Source organism: Diadema antillarum, unplaced genomic scaffold (genome assembly GCF_040938485.1).
Source record: "Diadema antillarum isolate AM-2024a unplaced genomic scaffold, OU_Dant_1.0 seq00000927_RagTag, whole genome shotgun sequence".
NCBI lineage: Eukaryota > Metazoa > Echinodermata > Echinoidea > Diadematoida > Diadematidae > Diadema > Diadema antillarum.
Genome location: NW_027271778.1, coordinates 776039 through 791405, shown reverse-complemented (window position 1 = coordinate 791405; position 15367 = coordinate 776039). Strand labels below are relative to the sequence as shown.

Below are 15367 nucleotides of genomic sequence, written 5' to 3'. Positions count from 1 at the left end.
CAAAAACTGTTCATATGGGCCCACTATCAAACTACCAGGATTTGCCAGGAGTGCCCCAATTATCGTTCTGCATACATGCTAACTCTATCTTTTTTCTTTCTTTTTTTTTGTGGTTGGGAGCATGGCGGTACTAAAATCAGCTAACAATGAGTTCCATCCATACAGTACCTAACTTGAAGTCACAGGCCCTTGGAGTGGTGCTATTAACATTACCTAACAATAAGTTGAATTTTATGGCAGTGTCATGCAAACCTAGCTTCTGTGTCACATGCATATGACAAGAGATGCCAAGTTTCTCAACTAGCTGGGAGTGAGCAACATGTGAGGGAGTGAAATCAACTGAAAAGGGTGGGGGGACGTGGGAGAGGGTTGTCCCCCTTTTATTTTCATTTTGCTTTCAAGGTAAGTGATATCTGGCTAATCTGATTTTGATTGACTGTGCAATATTGAAATAAAACCTTTTTTTTTGCTGCATGACAGTAATAAGGACATGACACAAACCTATGCTTCACCAGAAATCAAGCACTTTTCAATACTGAGTTTTATCTGCACATACTAACTCACTTTCAGTAGGGTCCCTTCAGAGAACACTGTCCTTCTCATACACATGACATCATTTCACTCAATTACTGAATCATTGCAAAAAATGCTATACTGTCTAGAAATGCTAGAAATTAGAATATGTAAGAATGAGAAAATATCAGTTTCATGGATATGACATCCATGACTCCTCCAACCTATTGAAAATTGATGTGTACTCTTCACCTCTTTAATAAATCTGAAAAGTGACCCTACGTATGTAGATTACTATCCTTCCTGCTCTGTGTGTGTGTGTGCATGTTGTTTGTTCAGGGGCAGATCTAGGAATTCTGTAAAGGGGGGGGGGGGTAGAAAATATTTCTGTTGCTACTTCCGGGTTTGCTTAGCTGACAAGCAAAAAAAAAAAATAAATAATAAAAATGGCTTCCATGCAATTTTTTGTTTCAAGTGCCACTTCCGGTTTCTTCAAAAAATTAAATGGGGTGCATGCGCCTTCTTTTATTTTTTCTTTTTAGTTCTTTTATTAACTCAAAAAACCCAAAGGGGGTCACGTGCCCGGTGTGCCCACCTTCCCCCAGATCCACCTGTTGTTTGAGTGTGTGTGAGTGATGTGTGTGTATTTATGCATTGTGTGCATAGGTGTGCATGTGTGTGTGGGTGGCTTGTGCGAGGAGACTGCTGAATACTCAATGTGTTGCCTCATAAAAGACAGGATAAAAAAAATAGTAGATGGGTATTGACACTAGTTGTAGCTGAGTTTAATAAATGGATGATACCAAGAGTTGATGAAAAAGATATCCTGACATGATTATTGTATCCTAATATAGCATCTCTCTGACATGATGAATTGAGGTGGATGTGAGACTTAGAAATTCAAGATGAATGTGTGGATTTCAGCCACTGTACTGTTTTGCATACTTGCTCCAGTAATTAACCCACAGGGATGAATGCAGCTCGGCTGGTGTTCTGACATTTGATCTTATCTTCTTATTCATACAACGTAGCATTGGGTGCACTGAATAGACAAAATCAAATATTGCAAATGGAAACAATGTTGAAAAAAAAATCACAGTATTGTTAGCTTCCTACTTGAAGATATCTATGTTATTGAGATCATCATTCTTGCATGAATTAATAATGTTATTAAAGAGAAAATCTGTGAAAATTAAAACCCTCACAAAAATAACAGCTTCTACAATATTCTACATGTTGGCCACAATGGAACAGCGACCTAGTTGTCACTATGCATGTAAATAGTACATTACAGAAATGTTACATTACCATGGCAACAGCCAATCAGCATGTGTGATTTCTAGATGTTGTTACAATAAATGGCAGTTGAGATTGGAGGAATGTGTACGTAAGTTAAAGTCACTCTTCAACAAAAACAGGGCAAACATTTGTGAGCTGGCCACATTTTATTAAAGGGATGGTATAGTATTGGTGGAGATGAGGATTGAGCTTTTAACTTTTTGTGAGATACCAAGAAACCACCTATGAAATAGTATAGAGCATACCTTTCTAAGATGAATTCAAAGTTTATTCAATGAAAATTGGTCTTGGAATGGCTGAGGCATCCAACAGCAAATTAAAACAAAGCAATCGTAATAAAAGGTGGGTCCCACCTTTTATTAGGATCACTTTGTTTTGGAAATCTCAGCCATTTCAAAACCAATTTTCATCTAACAAAATATTGAATTCTTCTTGGAAGCACATGCTCTTTCAAATTTCATAAGAGGTTTCTCATTATCTCACTCAAAAATGTTAGAAACCTGAAGTTTGGACACAACCACAACAATGGGATCCCTTAGAAAAAAAAAGTGAAATACTTGTGGATGAAAATTTCTTAAGACAATTTATTGGCAACATGTTCCTTTTTCAGACAGATGACAATGGAATAAATGTAAGTGGACTTTACTGTTCAGTTGTAACCTACATGATAACAGAAACTTATTCATCTATAAGTATTTTTCAGCTTAAAATGGGTATAATAAATATTCTAGTGCTGTTTATTGTGCATGTGACCTTCCTGTGAATAGTTGGAAATCAGGGTGCATGTCATAAGTTTGACACTCATGAATCATACAGCCCATGAGTTATACAGCCCACATACCACACAGCCCATGAGTTTGACACTAAGCAAATATAGCCCAGGAGACCGACACATTGAGCTCCATAATGTAACGTCAACACATGTGGGTCATTTTTACTTTAATAGTGTCAAAGTCTTGGGCCTTCCTTGCTTAGTGTCGACCTTGTGGACCTTGTTTTCTTAGTGTCAAACTCATGGGCCTTGTTTGCCTAATGTTGTACTTTTAATATGGGCCTTATTTGCATAATGTTGTGCTTTTAATATGGGCCTTATTTGCCTAGCGTCGAACCCATGGGCTCTATGACTCATGGACCCTTTTTCAAACTCAAACTCGTGGGCTGAATGACTTGTGGGTGTCAGTCTTGTGGGATGATACCAAAAATCAGAGTATTTCCAGCTTTATTGCCATAGATGTCTTGGCAATGCGCCTTCCAATGAAACAGTAACATATCATTATTTTGTTCTTTGTGTAAGCAGGGATGACAGTTTTATTCATCTCACATTCTCACTTCATCGATTCATTTTGGTTGATGTCGCAGAGTTCACAGTCATCAAAAGAAGGAAAAAAGAAAAAATATTAACTCAGCTCCTCCTGACTGTCTGTCCTCTCCCTATCTTTCAAAGTCTCTTGGGTTAAATCTCACAGGGTTTCTTTAGGTTGTGCATGCAATGGGTTGATTGATATGCCACAAAAGACAATACATCAGAAAGGGCACAAAAGCAGTTTGCATTACCACTGAATAAATCATGACCTGCCTTGAGATGAATTCACTACAGTTTAGAAATGAAATGTCTACAAAAGCCACTTACAGTCAACATTTTATGTTACATATCAAGGAGAACTAACACAAGAAGAAAAGCATGTGGATATATGCACTCATGTAAGAATAAATATTCAACAAGCAATTTGATCTTTACAAAGGATTTTAGGAATGGAGTCACTAATAGCAAGTGCGGTGGTACTTTCTGTACGTAGCCTAGCAACATCTCTTTCGTTAATGCTGTATCACATTCTGCATAAACATTTACTGAATCACATACATCTGGCTAAATGACAAACATACTTTGCAGCAAAAAGTACAAATTTCTTTTAAGGTAAACGTATATATGACCAGAGTGAGACAAAAGGCTTACTACACATTCTAAATTGTATGTGTTCTGTCAGTTTGTCCCACGATGCACACATACTGTAACTATGCAAATGAGGAAATTATTCCGGATTTTTCTCCTACAAAATAATCATTCTAGTAAAAGATGACATCCACATCAAGTGAAATGAATATTGAAGGACAGGGACCAATTTAAGAAAGGCGAGAATTCCTGTGTTTTCATGACAGTGGCCATGGTCACAATATCTCTGTATGCAAAACAGATATGGCATCATTGCTTGCAAGGCTTCCTTTGACTTGCTCACAATTAAGTGCTCACTGAATTTTCTTCTTCAATGAATTCATAGATAATGATTAATATCCTTTGTATTAAAAACTTTTAAGAATTGAGTAGTTTAGACATGAAAGACATTTTTATTTTTCAAAAAGGAAAGAAGAAAAAATACTGAATCGCTGACAAAAACTAAGTTTACAACGTGGAACTGTTGTGATGACAAATTCCATTCTATGATGGCATGTTCATTTTTCATTTTAAAAAAGTCAATAAAATATTCGCTTCACTAACTTCATCTGTGGATTTAAAGTGGATACCTCATTGGCTTAGTGGTGACCTGGAAGTGATTTGAGTGTCGCTGGTCGCAGAAACGTCTAGAGCTGCAATGGGTGATTTCAAGTTCGGTGCTAGTGCTAGTGCTAGTGCTAGCCCCCGAATCAGAGCGTTAAATCGAGCTCCAACACCGACGGTCAGATTAACGAGGCGATACCAATCAAAATTATTGATCACCAGCACTAGGTGTTGGAATCACAGCACCGCGAGCTCCGCGGGAATTGCGCGACGAAAAAAGTGATTGCGCGTGATTACAGTCAAATATTAAAAGATGTAGCCAAAATTGCTTAGTTTTAGGGACATAGTGGGGAAGAAATATTAAAATGCCACAAATTTCATCCACTCCCCAAAATACAACTATCTTAATTTTGCTCCCAGGCTCAGATTTATGAAGCCATGTCGAGAGTGTTCGTGTACGTTACGTGGGCGACCACTGCATTAGCATAGACTTTGCACGTAAAACGTGCATCTATTACGGACGTGAATATGAGTCTCGCACGGCAACACTAACACCAGCACCGAACTTGAAATGACGAAAATGTTAATCCCTAGGGGCTAGTGTTAGTCAATGGCGAAAAAGCACGTAAATCGCTAACACAATCGGCGGAGCTAAGTTCAGCAGACGACATTCAACACCGAGCCCAGCACTAGCAGCCGGAAATACGTCATAATTTTGAGGTCAACTCCCAACATCGACGTGATTTCAAGTTCGGTTTTATCGGCGGTGCTAGTGCTGAGATAGCACTAGCACTAGCACTAGCACCGAACTTGAAATCACCCAATGTCTCTTGGAGACTAGCCTGGTCTCCGGGGAGTCACGAAAAAATCAAACATGTTTGATTTTTTTTTTTTTTTTACTAATTTTGACCATGACTTCTCTGAACCATTTCTGTGACTTTGCTGAGACCAATTGGTGACCTACCAGAAACCTTGCAGCGATGTCCCTGTGATTCTCAGGCATACATTAAAGTTGTCACCTTGTTTGGAGATGTCTTGGTGAGAATGCAAACAATTTCTCAGTCTTAGTCGTGTGACTTCCCTGTAGTCTCGTCCAGTGAGATAGGCCATTATGTCAACTTGAATTCGGTGAGAACAGGAAGTAACACTTACCTTGAAGTTCTTGCATTCACTGATGACCTTTGTCAGTGACCTATAGACCTCTGACCCCCACTGAGCCGTGCCGAGACCAAGGTGTGGATTGCGGAAGAGGTTGCCCAGAGCATAGCAAGCATTCCATCGAACCTGAATCAAAGGAGGATAAAGCATTACTATTTCTGAGTGGAGATTGAAAGTCCCGTGAATTTTCCACCAAAAGGAGGATAAAGCATTACTATTTCTGAGTGGAGATTGAAATTCCCATGAATTTTCCACCAAAAGGAGGATAAATATAACAATATATAAGGGGAAATTTGAAGATGAGTACATGGCAATTACATGATTATATATAAAGTAAAGAAAATCGAATCAATGCATCTACAATCATGTACAATATGTCTGATGTAAAATGAACACTTTAATAGCAGAGATACACAATAATTTGTTTGTGTCAGGAAAGCTTTCAACAATAGAAGACTTGCTTGTACAACACTCCCCCCCCCCAAAAAAAAAAGAGCCATCTACATTTAGAACATTTTATTGCTTTTGTATGAATGAATATCAGAAAATAAAATGTGATTGATCTTATTTTAATGAAATAAAATCATGTTAGCAGAAAGTTGCAAGAGAGGTAAAGACTAAAAACAAAACAAAACAAAACCTGTAACAAACAGATTGCTCTGATTTTTGCATTCTTGTGATCATGTCAGTGTGGTTTCTTGTGGTTATGTTGACTTTAAGCCCCTCCCTGCCCCTCCCCCCTTTAGCATTACATCTACTACCCCTCAAGGTACACCCTCTGTCTTCTTTCTATCAAAGGCAGAGCCAGGCTGGTGGCCCACACTGATTACTGCACACCACAGCTAGCGGAAGACACAAATGTTATTCATTCATCCCACTCAACCTAATATTGAAAGTCTGTACCAATTTTTCCTCTCAATTCTGCACTACTTTCCTGTTTATCTAATCTTTGTGGCGGTGCCACATGCATGCATCTTCTCACTAACTGCAGTGCTCTGAAATCTACGTCTCACACAAAAATTATTCTTCACTGAATATGAATGAATAAAGTGGCATATTTCTACTCCACTTGTACAATGTACCTTTTCCTCATATTTCCCAACACATACTCTGTCATACCATACAGTGACTGCCACAAGAGCACAAAATTAGAATTCAAAACAAAACATGACTTTAAAATAAAAGTTTTTTTTTCCACCTTGTTCTGCATAACAAGAGATAATACATCTGAATTCTATTTGTGAGATTCGTTTCATTTGTAGACAGTAGAAAGAACTACAAACCAAAAGCAGCATGTGAATGATGTTGGAAAAGTTTGACTACTGTATAAGCTGTTACTTTCGCGAACATATATTTTCGCGAATGAGGAGGTGATGGACATTTTCGCGAGATGTTGCTTTCGCGAATTGACACGAAGCTGTCCGAAGCGCACTATTACACCAGTGCGTTGGTGACATTTTTGCGTGTTGTTAAATTTGTGGTCCAACAGTGATTTGCGAAATTCATGAAATATTAAATCCTCACAAAAATAACAGTTTATACAGTATCACTTGGCTTCTCGATGTCACAATGATAACAACTATCACAGTGAACAGAAACTGATACAGAAAAACGAAAAGAAGCATCATGTCCAGAACAACTCTTCATGATGAATTTGTGAAACGTGGAATAATTTTCCAAACTGTAGATTATGTGTCAGGCTTACTGCACACACACATATTTTATTGAAAGTAGCATAGGGAGAGCATTTTTTTAATTCCCAGAGATACTTCCAGGTATACCAACAATTCTACAGTCCTTAATAGACAGGGAATAATTTTTGCGGTATTACTATCCAACATCTAGAAGGAATCTTATTCCCTGTTAGAGGCCCTCCCCCCCCCCCAAAAAAAAAAAAGAAAAAAAAAAAGGAAAAGGAGAAGAAATGTCTTTTTGTTTGTTTTAATAGGTTTTGATTGCACTGTGGTTTCAGTAATGAAGTGAATTTTAGAATCGTATTACAATTATTATTTGAAGGAGTTCATTTGTAACTACTTTCATTGTATTTATTAGTATTTGGAGCAGACTTAGCGATATAGTGAAATGACAGACAAAAGATTTTTTTCCCCATGCAAATAAAAGGTAGAACATCACAGGAAAACATGCTGTAAAAGTGGAAGCTTTTACACATTTTAAATTTTCGTATTGAGCTAATTCTAGGGAAAGATTGTATTTTCACAAAAGTGCAGATGAGACTCCTGCTGCTCATTCTTTAGACATCTACAAAAAAATATTTGCACATTCTCATTTCTACGTAGTACAGGGGAGTGTGAAATTGGGGTACTGCAAAAGTGGATATTTTAGTGATTTTTCGCGCTCGGCCGGGTAAGATGGATTTTGCGTGTTTATAAGTTCGCGGAATCAGGATATTAACTGCTGGAATGGCATGCAAAAATATTCGCGTGCTTTTATTTTCGCACTAGTTTCTGGTTGCGCACGAAATGCGCAAAAAATTTCCACATCGCAAAAATGTCAACTTCTACATATTCAGAAGAAATAGCTCTGTGTAACTTATTTACTTTTTCATGGCAGGAGTTCTTCATGAATATTCTTAAAGAGAACTGGGATAATCTCATTGCCTGAAGCCTTTGAAAGCAAATGAATTCATAAATTAACAAGGAAAAGTAGAAATTACGCGGTGCGTAATATATGTCCCCGCCGGAAGTAGCATTTAGTAGCAAAATGTACAATATAGGTAAAAAAATCAAGGTCAAAGGTCAAAGAAGTCAAAGGTCAAAATTCTGTGTAGAAGTTTTGAAGCCCTCACCTAGTGCCATCACATAAAGGAAACAGAATCGAAATCGGGTTAGAAATGGCGAAGGAATAGCATTTTGTAGCCAATGTACAATATAGGTCAAAAATCAAGGTCAGAGGTCAAAGAAGTCAAAGGTCAAAATTCTGTGTAGAAGTTTTGAAGCCCTCACCTAGTGCCATCACATAAAGCAAACGGAATTGAAATCGGGTTAGAAATGGCGAAGGAGTAGCATTTTGTAGCAAAATGAACAATACAGGTCAAAAATCAAGGTCAAAGGTCAAAGAAGTCAAAGGTCAAAATTCTGTGTAGAAGTTTTGAAGCCCTCACCTAGTGCCATCACATAAAGCAAACGGAAGTGAAATCGGGTTAGAAATGGCGAAGGAGTAGCATTTTGTAGCAAAATGTACTGTACAATATAGGTCAAAAAATCAAGGTCAAAGGTCAAAGAAGTCAAAGGTCAAAATTCTGTGTAGAAGTTTTGAAGCCCTCACCTAGTGCCATCACATAAAGCAAACGGAATCGAAATCGGGTTAGAAATGGCGAAGGAGTAGCATTTTGTAGCAAAATGTACAATATAGGTCAAAGGTCAAGGTCAAAGGTCACGACTGAATTCTGTGTAGAAGTTTCAAAGCTCCCATGTAGTGCTATCATATAAAGCAAACACAAAATTGGCTCATAAATGACAGACAAGTAGCAAATTGAAGATTTTGATCACACACGGACGCACACACGGACGGACGGACGGACGGACGGACACACGGACACACACACGTACGGAGCCCGTTTCATAGTCCCCTGCTCGAACTCGTTCGGCGGGGACAATTAAAGGGCTATGTCATTCAGACATTGGGATTGAAGGAACTTTAATTTGTCCTGTTCTTCCTTGAAAATCCATGACAATATATCTAACCCTCACTGAGCTTTGTTCGCCAGTCGGTGTGCAGGCTGGAGTGCTTTCTTCGCCAAATAACACGGATGTCCGGAATCTAATTGGCAATGAATAGAGATTACCTAATTTCCCTCATCCCTCTTGTCTCACCACAATAACATCTTCCTCCAGGAATGAGGCACATTGCTACATCTGAGTGGGCTTGCCAATCCACCACAGCTGCAGGTCAAGTTTGGATAGATTACTGAATGCTAAATGCAAAAGCTTGGCAAGTTTAAAGGGATGGTATAGTTTTGGATGAGATGGGGATTTAGATTTTAACCTTTTTAACCCGTTGAGGACGAGTCCCGAGTATACAAAATCGTACTCGGGCAGGGGTCTATGGGAAATGCGTGTTGTAGCAAAATCAGTCCGTCCTCAACGGGTTAAAGATGATTAGTAACCACTAATTCAAAATATTAGAATCGGTCTTGAAATGACTGAGATATCAAAAAAAACACCACCTAGAATTATCACTGAAGGTGATTAATACCCCCGCCCGTAGTGTTGCTTTATAGTATGTGATGTCATGAGGGCAATGACGTTAATACCAAGTTTGTGCACTTGTCAAATTGGAAACAGAATAATTTTAGTTTACTATTCAATTACAGAGTCGACACTGAGTTCCACAATGTTTGGGTAAAAAGAGTGGTTACCATGGCAATGCATTGTCTGATACAAACACAAGGGAAATTTCGCATAACTACACTTAAAGACCATCATACATAACAAATTTGACCTTCAAAGCTTGAATGGTTTATTTTGATACAAAAATGAGTGGTTACCATGGCAACACATTTTCCCTACACTAACACATTGGTGTCTTGCAAAACTACACTTCTAGATCATGATACATACTAAATTTGACTTTAATTGCTTGAATGATGGAAAAGTTATTCAATCTGCAAGTTTTGGTAAAATTGTGGTTACCATGGCAATGGTTTGTGTGACAAACACAAAAATTATGTGTTCCACATCTATACCTCAGGGCCATAATGCCTACCATATTTGGTTTCAATTGCTTGAAAACTGTGGAAGAAGTTCACTCCACAGGATTAAAAAAAAACAACAACATGCGGTTACCATGGCAATGCATTGTCCGATACAAATACAACAGGACATTTTGTAAAACTACACTTAAAGAGCATCATACACACCAAATTTTACCTTCATAGATTAAATGGTACAATTTGATACAAAAATGAGTGGTTACCATGGCAACACATTTTTCTTATATTAACACATTGGTGTCTTGCATAACTACACCTCCCGATCATCACACATATTAAATTTGACCTTAATTGCTTTAATGATGTGGAAGTTATTCAATCCACAAGGTTTTGGTAAAATTATGGTTAACATGGCAACGCTTTGTCCGACAAACACAAACATTATGTGTTGCACATCTATGCCTCAAGGCCATAATGCCTACCAAATTTGATTTCAATTGCTTCAAAACTGTGGAAGTTGTTCACTCCACAAGATTTCGAAGAAAACATGCGGTTACCATGGCAATGCTTTGTCAAGTACAAATGCAAAGAGTGTCTTGCATAACTACACCTATAGATCATCATAGATACTAATTTTGAAATTGATTGCTTAAATACTATGGAAGTTATTCAATCCACAAGGTTTTGGTAAAATTATTGTTACCATGGCAACGCATTGTCCGATAAACACACAAAAAATGTCTTGCACATCTATACCTCAATATCATCATTTACCCTTAGTTTCATTTAAAGTGAAAACATAGTTTTGGTAAGGGTTTGAGAACCCGTCTGGCACTATTTCATATTTGCTTGCAATATATCGAAAGAGTCTATAAAGAAACTTACCTGGCTGACGCGATTTGCCGGGATGATGAGTCGTTTTGGAGTATTTTGAGAAAAATAATAAAAGTCGGAAAACCGACTTTCATTCCAGAAGGATCTAGACTAACTCGGTCTCAGGAAAAACTCCACCCTATTTCAGACAATTTACACGCAGTTCGTGATTGCCATATTCTACTGTATAATACCAAACGAGGCCAAACTGAACAGACAGGAAAGTGCGTACTAATCCTGTACAAAACAAATGGATAGCGCGCGGTCCTCACCTCAGTTGCTGAGACGCGCTGTCTTTGAAGTATTTGTTGTTGTTTATCAAGCGTCTTTGATTGTTTTTAGAGGTGCTTGATAGGCGCACACTCACTTTGCGTGCGCGCCAAAGAGGTTTTTTGATGCACGCGTTGTAACAACTCGGACCACTACTGCGAGTAGCCAGAACGCAAAGCGCTATACAGGCCGCTCCCATAGTACAACACTGAACAATCCAGAGAGACAACCAAGACAACTCAGCCCGCCGTCAAAGCGAGGCCGAGTTATCCCTGAGTCCGAGTTTAGCCTGACCCCGTTCTGAGACTGAACCTTTTTGGTTAATACTTCGCATTTTCGTTGTTACCCATCGAATATCTTGTTATTACAGTGTTATTCCGCACGTTTCCTAGGCATATGTTCACATTTGGGAGCAAAATTTTACAACTTTTGCAGGCGTACCAGAACTATGTTTTGGCTTTAAATTGCTTCAAAACTGTAGGAGGAGTTCGCAACGCAAGATTTTGCAACACACCGACCGACCGACCGACCGATCGACCACCCACCCGCCCGACCAACATCAAGGTGATTCCTATATACCCCCTTCACACTAAGTGTGGCGGGGGTATGAAAACAAAGTCATCCTAGTGAGAGGTGGGGCCCATCTTTTAGGATCTCTTTGTTTTTTTAATACCTCAGCCATTTCAAAACCAATTTTCGTAAAATTAGCTTTCGACTCCTTTTAGAATTGTATGCTCTGAAATATTTCATATATTAAAGTGGTTTCTATTATCTCACAAAAAGTTAAAACCTGAATCCCCATCTCAACCAAAAACTATACATCCTTTTAATATGCTACGTGCTTTCGGCACATGAGTTTGTAAAGCAAAGTCAGTGGAAATACGCTGCTAAATGCTAGTCATTATTCCCCTGTAACATCAACAATCAGTCACATGCTGTGAACACCGCCCCCTCCCCCCCCCAAAAAAAAAGAGAAAAGAAAAGAAAAAGGTTTCCTTTAAGCATAGTATTAACATTTTATGGATCCCGTGTGAATAATGTGCGCAGCTAAAAAGGAATGTCACCTGCACGATCTGATTCCTCTTTCTCATTTTGGAGTTCCGTTGATGAGCGCGAATGTGATATCTAAAAATACCCATGTGTCATTTTTCACTCTGAATTCTCGGCGGCCAAGTCTAGTATAATGTTCACCAATGTGGGCTCCATTACCCCCTCTGGTGTTAAATGTGTCACAGACTCATGTGGCGATGTATCTATGGATACCATGAATTTTAATCCCCGCCATCTCCCGCCAAAACGGGCACGCTAGGCTAATGCCAGGGATGATTTCTGACAGGAGGCCGAATAGGAGAACTTGCCCCCGAGTCAAACGGAAGCAACAGCTTCTGGAAGCTGCTTTCATGTGTAAACACTGCAAGGTCAAAGCAGAAATCTACGTACACATATTGTGACTTTCAAAGACAACTATCAATAGCTTACAATTCTTGACATTTGAATCATGGCAGACATCAACTCATCCCACTTGCTATTTGCATTTGCCTCAAGTGATGCGGAAGGGGAAGGAAAAAAAGATCAAGGAACATTTCAATTTCTTATTCGCAATCAGAGAGAAGCATTTGATCTTATACATGCTATGGGCAATTCTAATACTACTTGGTATTGACAGATGAAATCAAGGGGAAATTGAAGCACTGCTGCGGGGATTCCAAGAGAACTTCCATCTCGGAGGCTTGGGACAATATCGCATACGAAAACTAGCAGTGCATTACCCTCAAGTTTTATTAACTGGCTGCATTAAAGCAGACATGATATCGACAAGTGCTCTTGGTAAACAGACTAACAACAGATTTTGTATGCATGATAAAAGATCATGAAGTGATACCAACAATTGTAATGTGTCTCACTTTATGAATTTGAAGTCTATTATCAAAGAATTTCAAAACATGTTTCATCAGCAATGAAATGTTTGTTCTTTGTTTGCTTGTTTTTTGTCTGACACAAAAGTACTTGCATTCACATAATGCCTGTAAACATGTTTTTATACACAATACACATTGAAGCAAAATGCTTGTCATACTAATCTTATCACACAAAGAACTGTTGTCAACATGCCTTCACCTTGAAAGTGGCTTCTGATGAAAAGAGGCTTCTGAAAGCACAAATGGAATTACCAGAACGGCTCCAACAAGCATTCTGGGAGTTTGGACGGCCTCTTACAATAGCCTAGTTTGGAAAGGCGACGACTACACTTTTTGGCTGGGAATCGATCAAATTTGTCACACCTGATGAGTAAAAATTTGAGGCCATGAAGAGTCAATGTCAGCCTAGACTCACAAGAAGTTTGTAAAGCAGGCTTTCACGTTAACCCCTATCTCGGAGTGTCCTATTTCTTTTCATTCGTTCTCTCTCCCTCTCTTTCTTTTCATGGGGGAGGAGGAGAGGAGGGGAGGAGGGGAGGAGGGGGAGGAGGGGGAGGAGGGGGAGGAGGGGAGGGATGAAGGAGAAGGTGGGGTGGGGCACCAATTTTTGTTGTTGCTGTTGTGTTTCTTCAAGAGAGAGAGAAAAAAAGGACTTTCCACTTTGCCTTGTTTGCTGTACTCACCTTGACTGCTCCTCCGTTGATGTTTTTCAGCAGGGCGTGCACAGCTTTCTCTATCAGGGCCTGAAAGCTGCTCTTGGCTGCAAAGAGACGAGAATAGCCGGAGAAGGCCCAGGGGAGATGGATTAAGAGCTCTCGATATTGATCAAATCCATGCAAAAAGGGAGCATGTCATCACCCGCTGGTGACGACAAACATGCATCGACTGGACTGTGTACATACTGCTTTCTGCCTCCCTTCAGGGTGAAACGGATATATATCCTTTCACTCTCCTTTGCAGCTTGATACAAAGTTCCAAATGTTTTGCCTCCTGTTTAGAGTGTAATGTAATCTCATGAAAATTGCGTTGTAATGTGATCACATACCTTGATCCTTTTTAATGGATAGATGTAGAAAAGGACTAATTGCATACTTTTGCTAGTTTAACTTTAAGCAAGGAGGATTAAGAGATGGTGTTCCAACTGGCTATAATTATTCAAACAGCTGTCAGTTTTCTAGGGGTGCATGCATTTGTGCTTTTGATGATTGAGGTTTGATGCCTCCATCTTTCTCAGCAATCTGTAGATTCATTTTCAACTCTTTAAAAAATGACAGAATATTTTTTTTCCATGTTTACGCCTAAAATGAACTGAAATTTCCCATAACAAATGATAACACATATTACAATAACCAATCCCATCAAGATGTACACAAGTATAAATCAGAGCTGTATGTTGTGAAAGCTGATTTTATCACTTTTATGATTAATTCCAACAAATAAAACTGCAATTTGTATTCCAAAATCCCCATGTCTTTACCATCATGTACCACTCATCTTTTATCCGAAATTTAAATTTTCAAATATTCATTCATTATCTATTTTATGCTGGTGGCGTCAAACATGGGTTCAAAGGGAATAAGACTGTTGTGACCTCATCTCTTGAACCTCCTTGACATTATGGCACAATATGTGTGCTACATAGTTATTCAATATAACAGCTTTGCGTGATGATCCAAACTTCAAACATAAACAGAACACACACACATATGCAAAGGACAAGCTCCAGTACCACAGTAAGAGCAGACAGCATCACATGAAATGCATGAAAGTTTACTCTTATCTCTGAATGATACCCATATATTTGCCTGGACAAAAGTTTAGTTGTCTACATTCATCCATCTGGAGAGATATTTCACATAAACAAAGGTTGCAAAAATGATCTGGATTGAAGGATTTGCTCTATATCTCACTGTTTGTTGTGACTAAGCCCAACTGTTTTCTCCATCATAAACATGGCCAAAAAACAATGACATCCACATCGCCACTCTCTTTCTTAGCCAAGATATAAACATTCATCACTTCACAGCTCTTCAACGGAATCTAGACAAAGATGAAGATATGAGGTAAACACATTACCGAGGTTGCATGCAGGATTGTGATCATAGTTTCAACATTCTTTTTTTTTTTTTTTTTTTTTTTTTGGGGGGGGGGGTTATCTTGCCAGAATGC

The 15367-nt window shown here is 38.8% G+C and overlaps 1 protein-coding gene across 1 annotated transcript in view; it reads right to left on the bottom strand.

Annotated features, from left to right (window-relative positions):
• Positions 1–15367, bottom strand: part of LOC139741414 (HEAT repeat-containing protein 6-like) — a 92533-nt gene that overhangs the window by 26584 nt on the left and 50582 nt on the right. The window contains exons 19-20 of the mRNA XM_071652000.1: positions 13882–13958; positions 5459–5590 (exon numbers count right to left, since the gene is read on the bottom strand). Of these exons, the coding sequence (XP_071508101.1) occupies positions 5459–5590; positions 13882–13958 (209 nt within the window). The remainder of the gene's footprint in view (positions 1–5458; positions 5591–13881; positions 13959–15367) is intronic.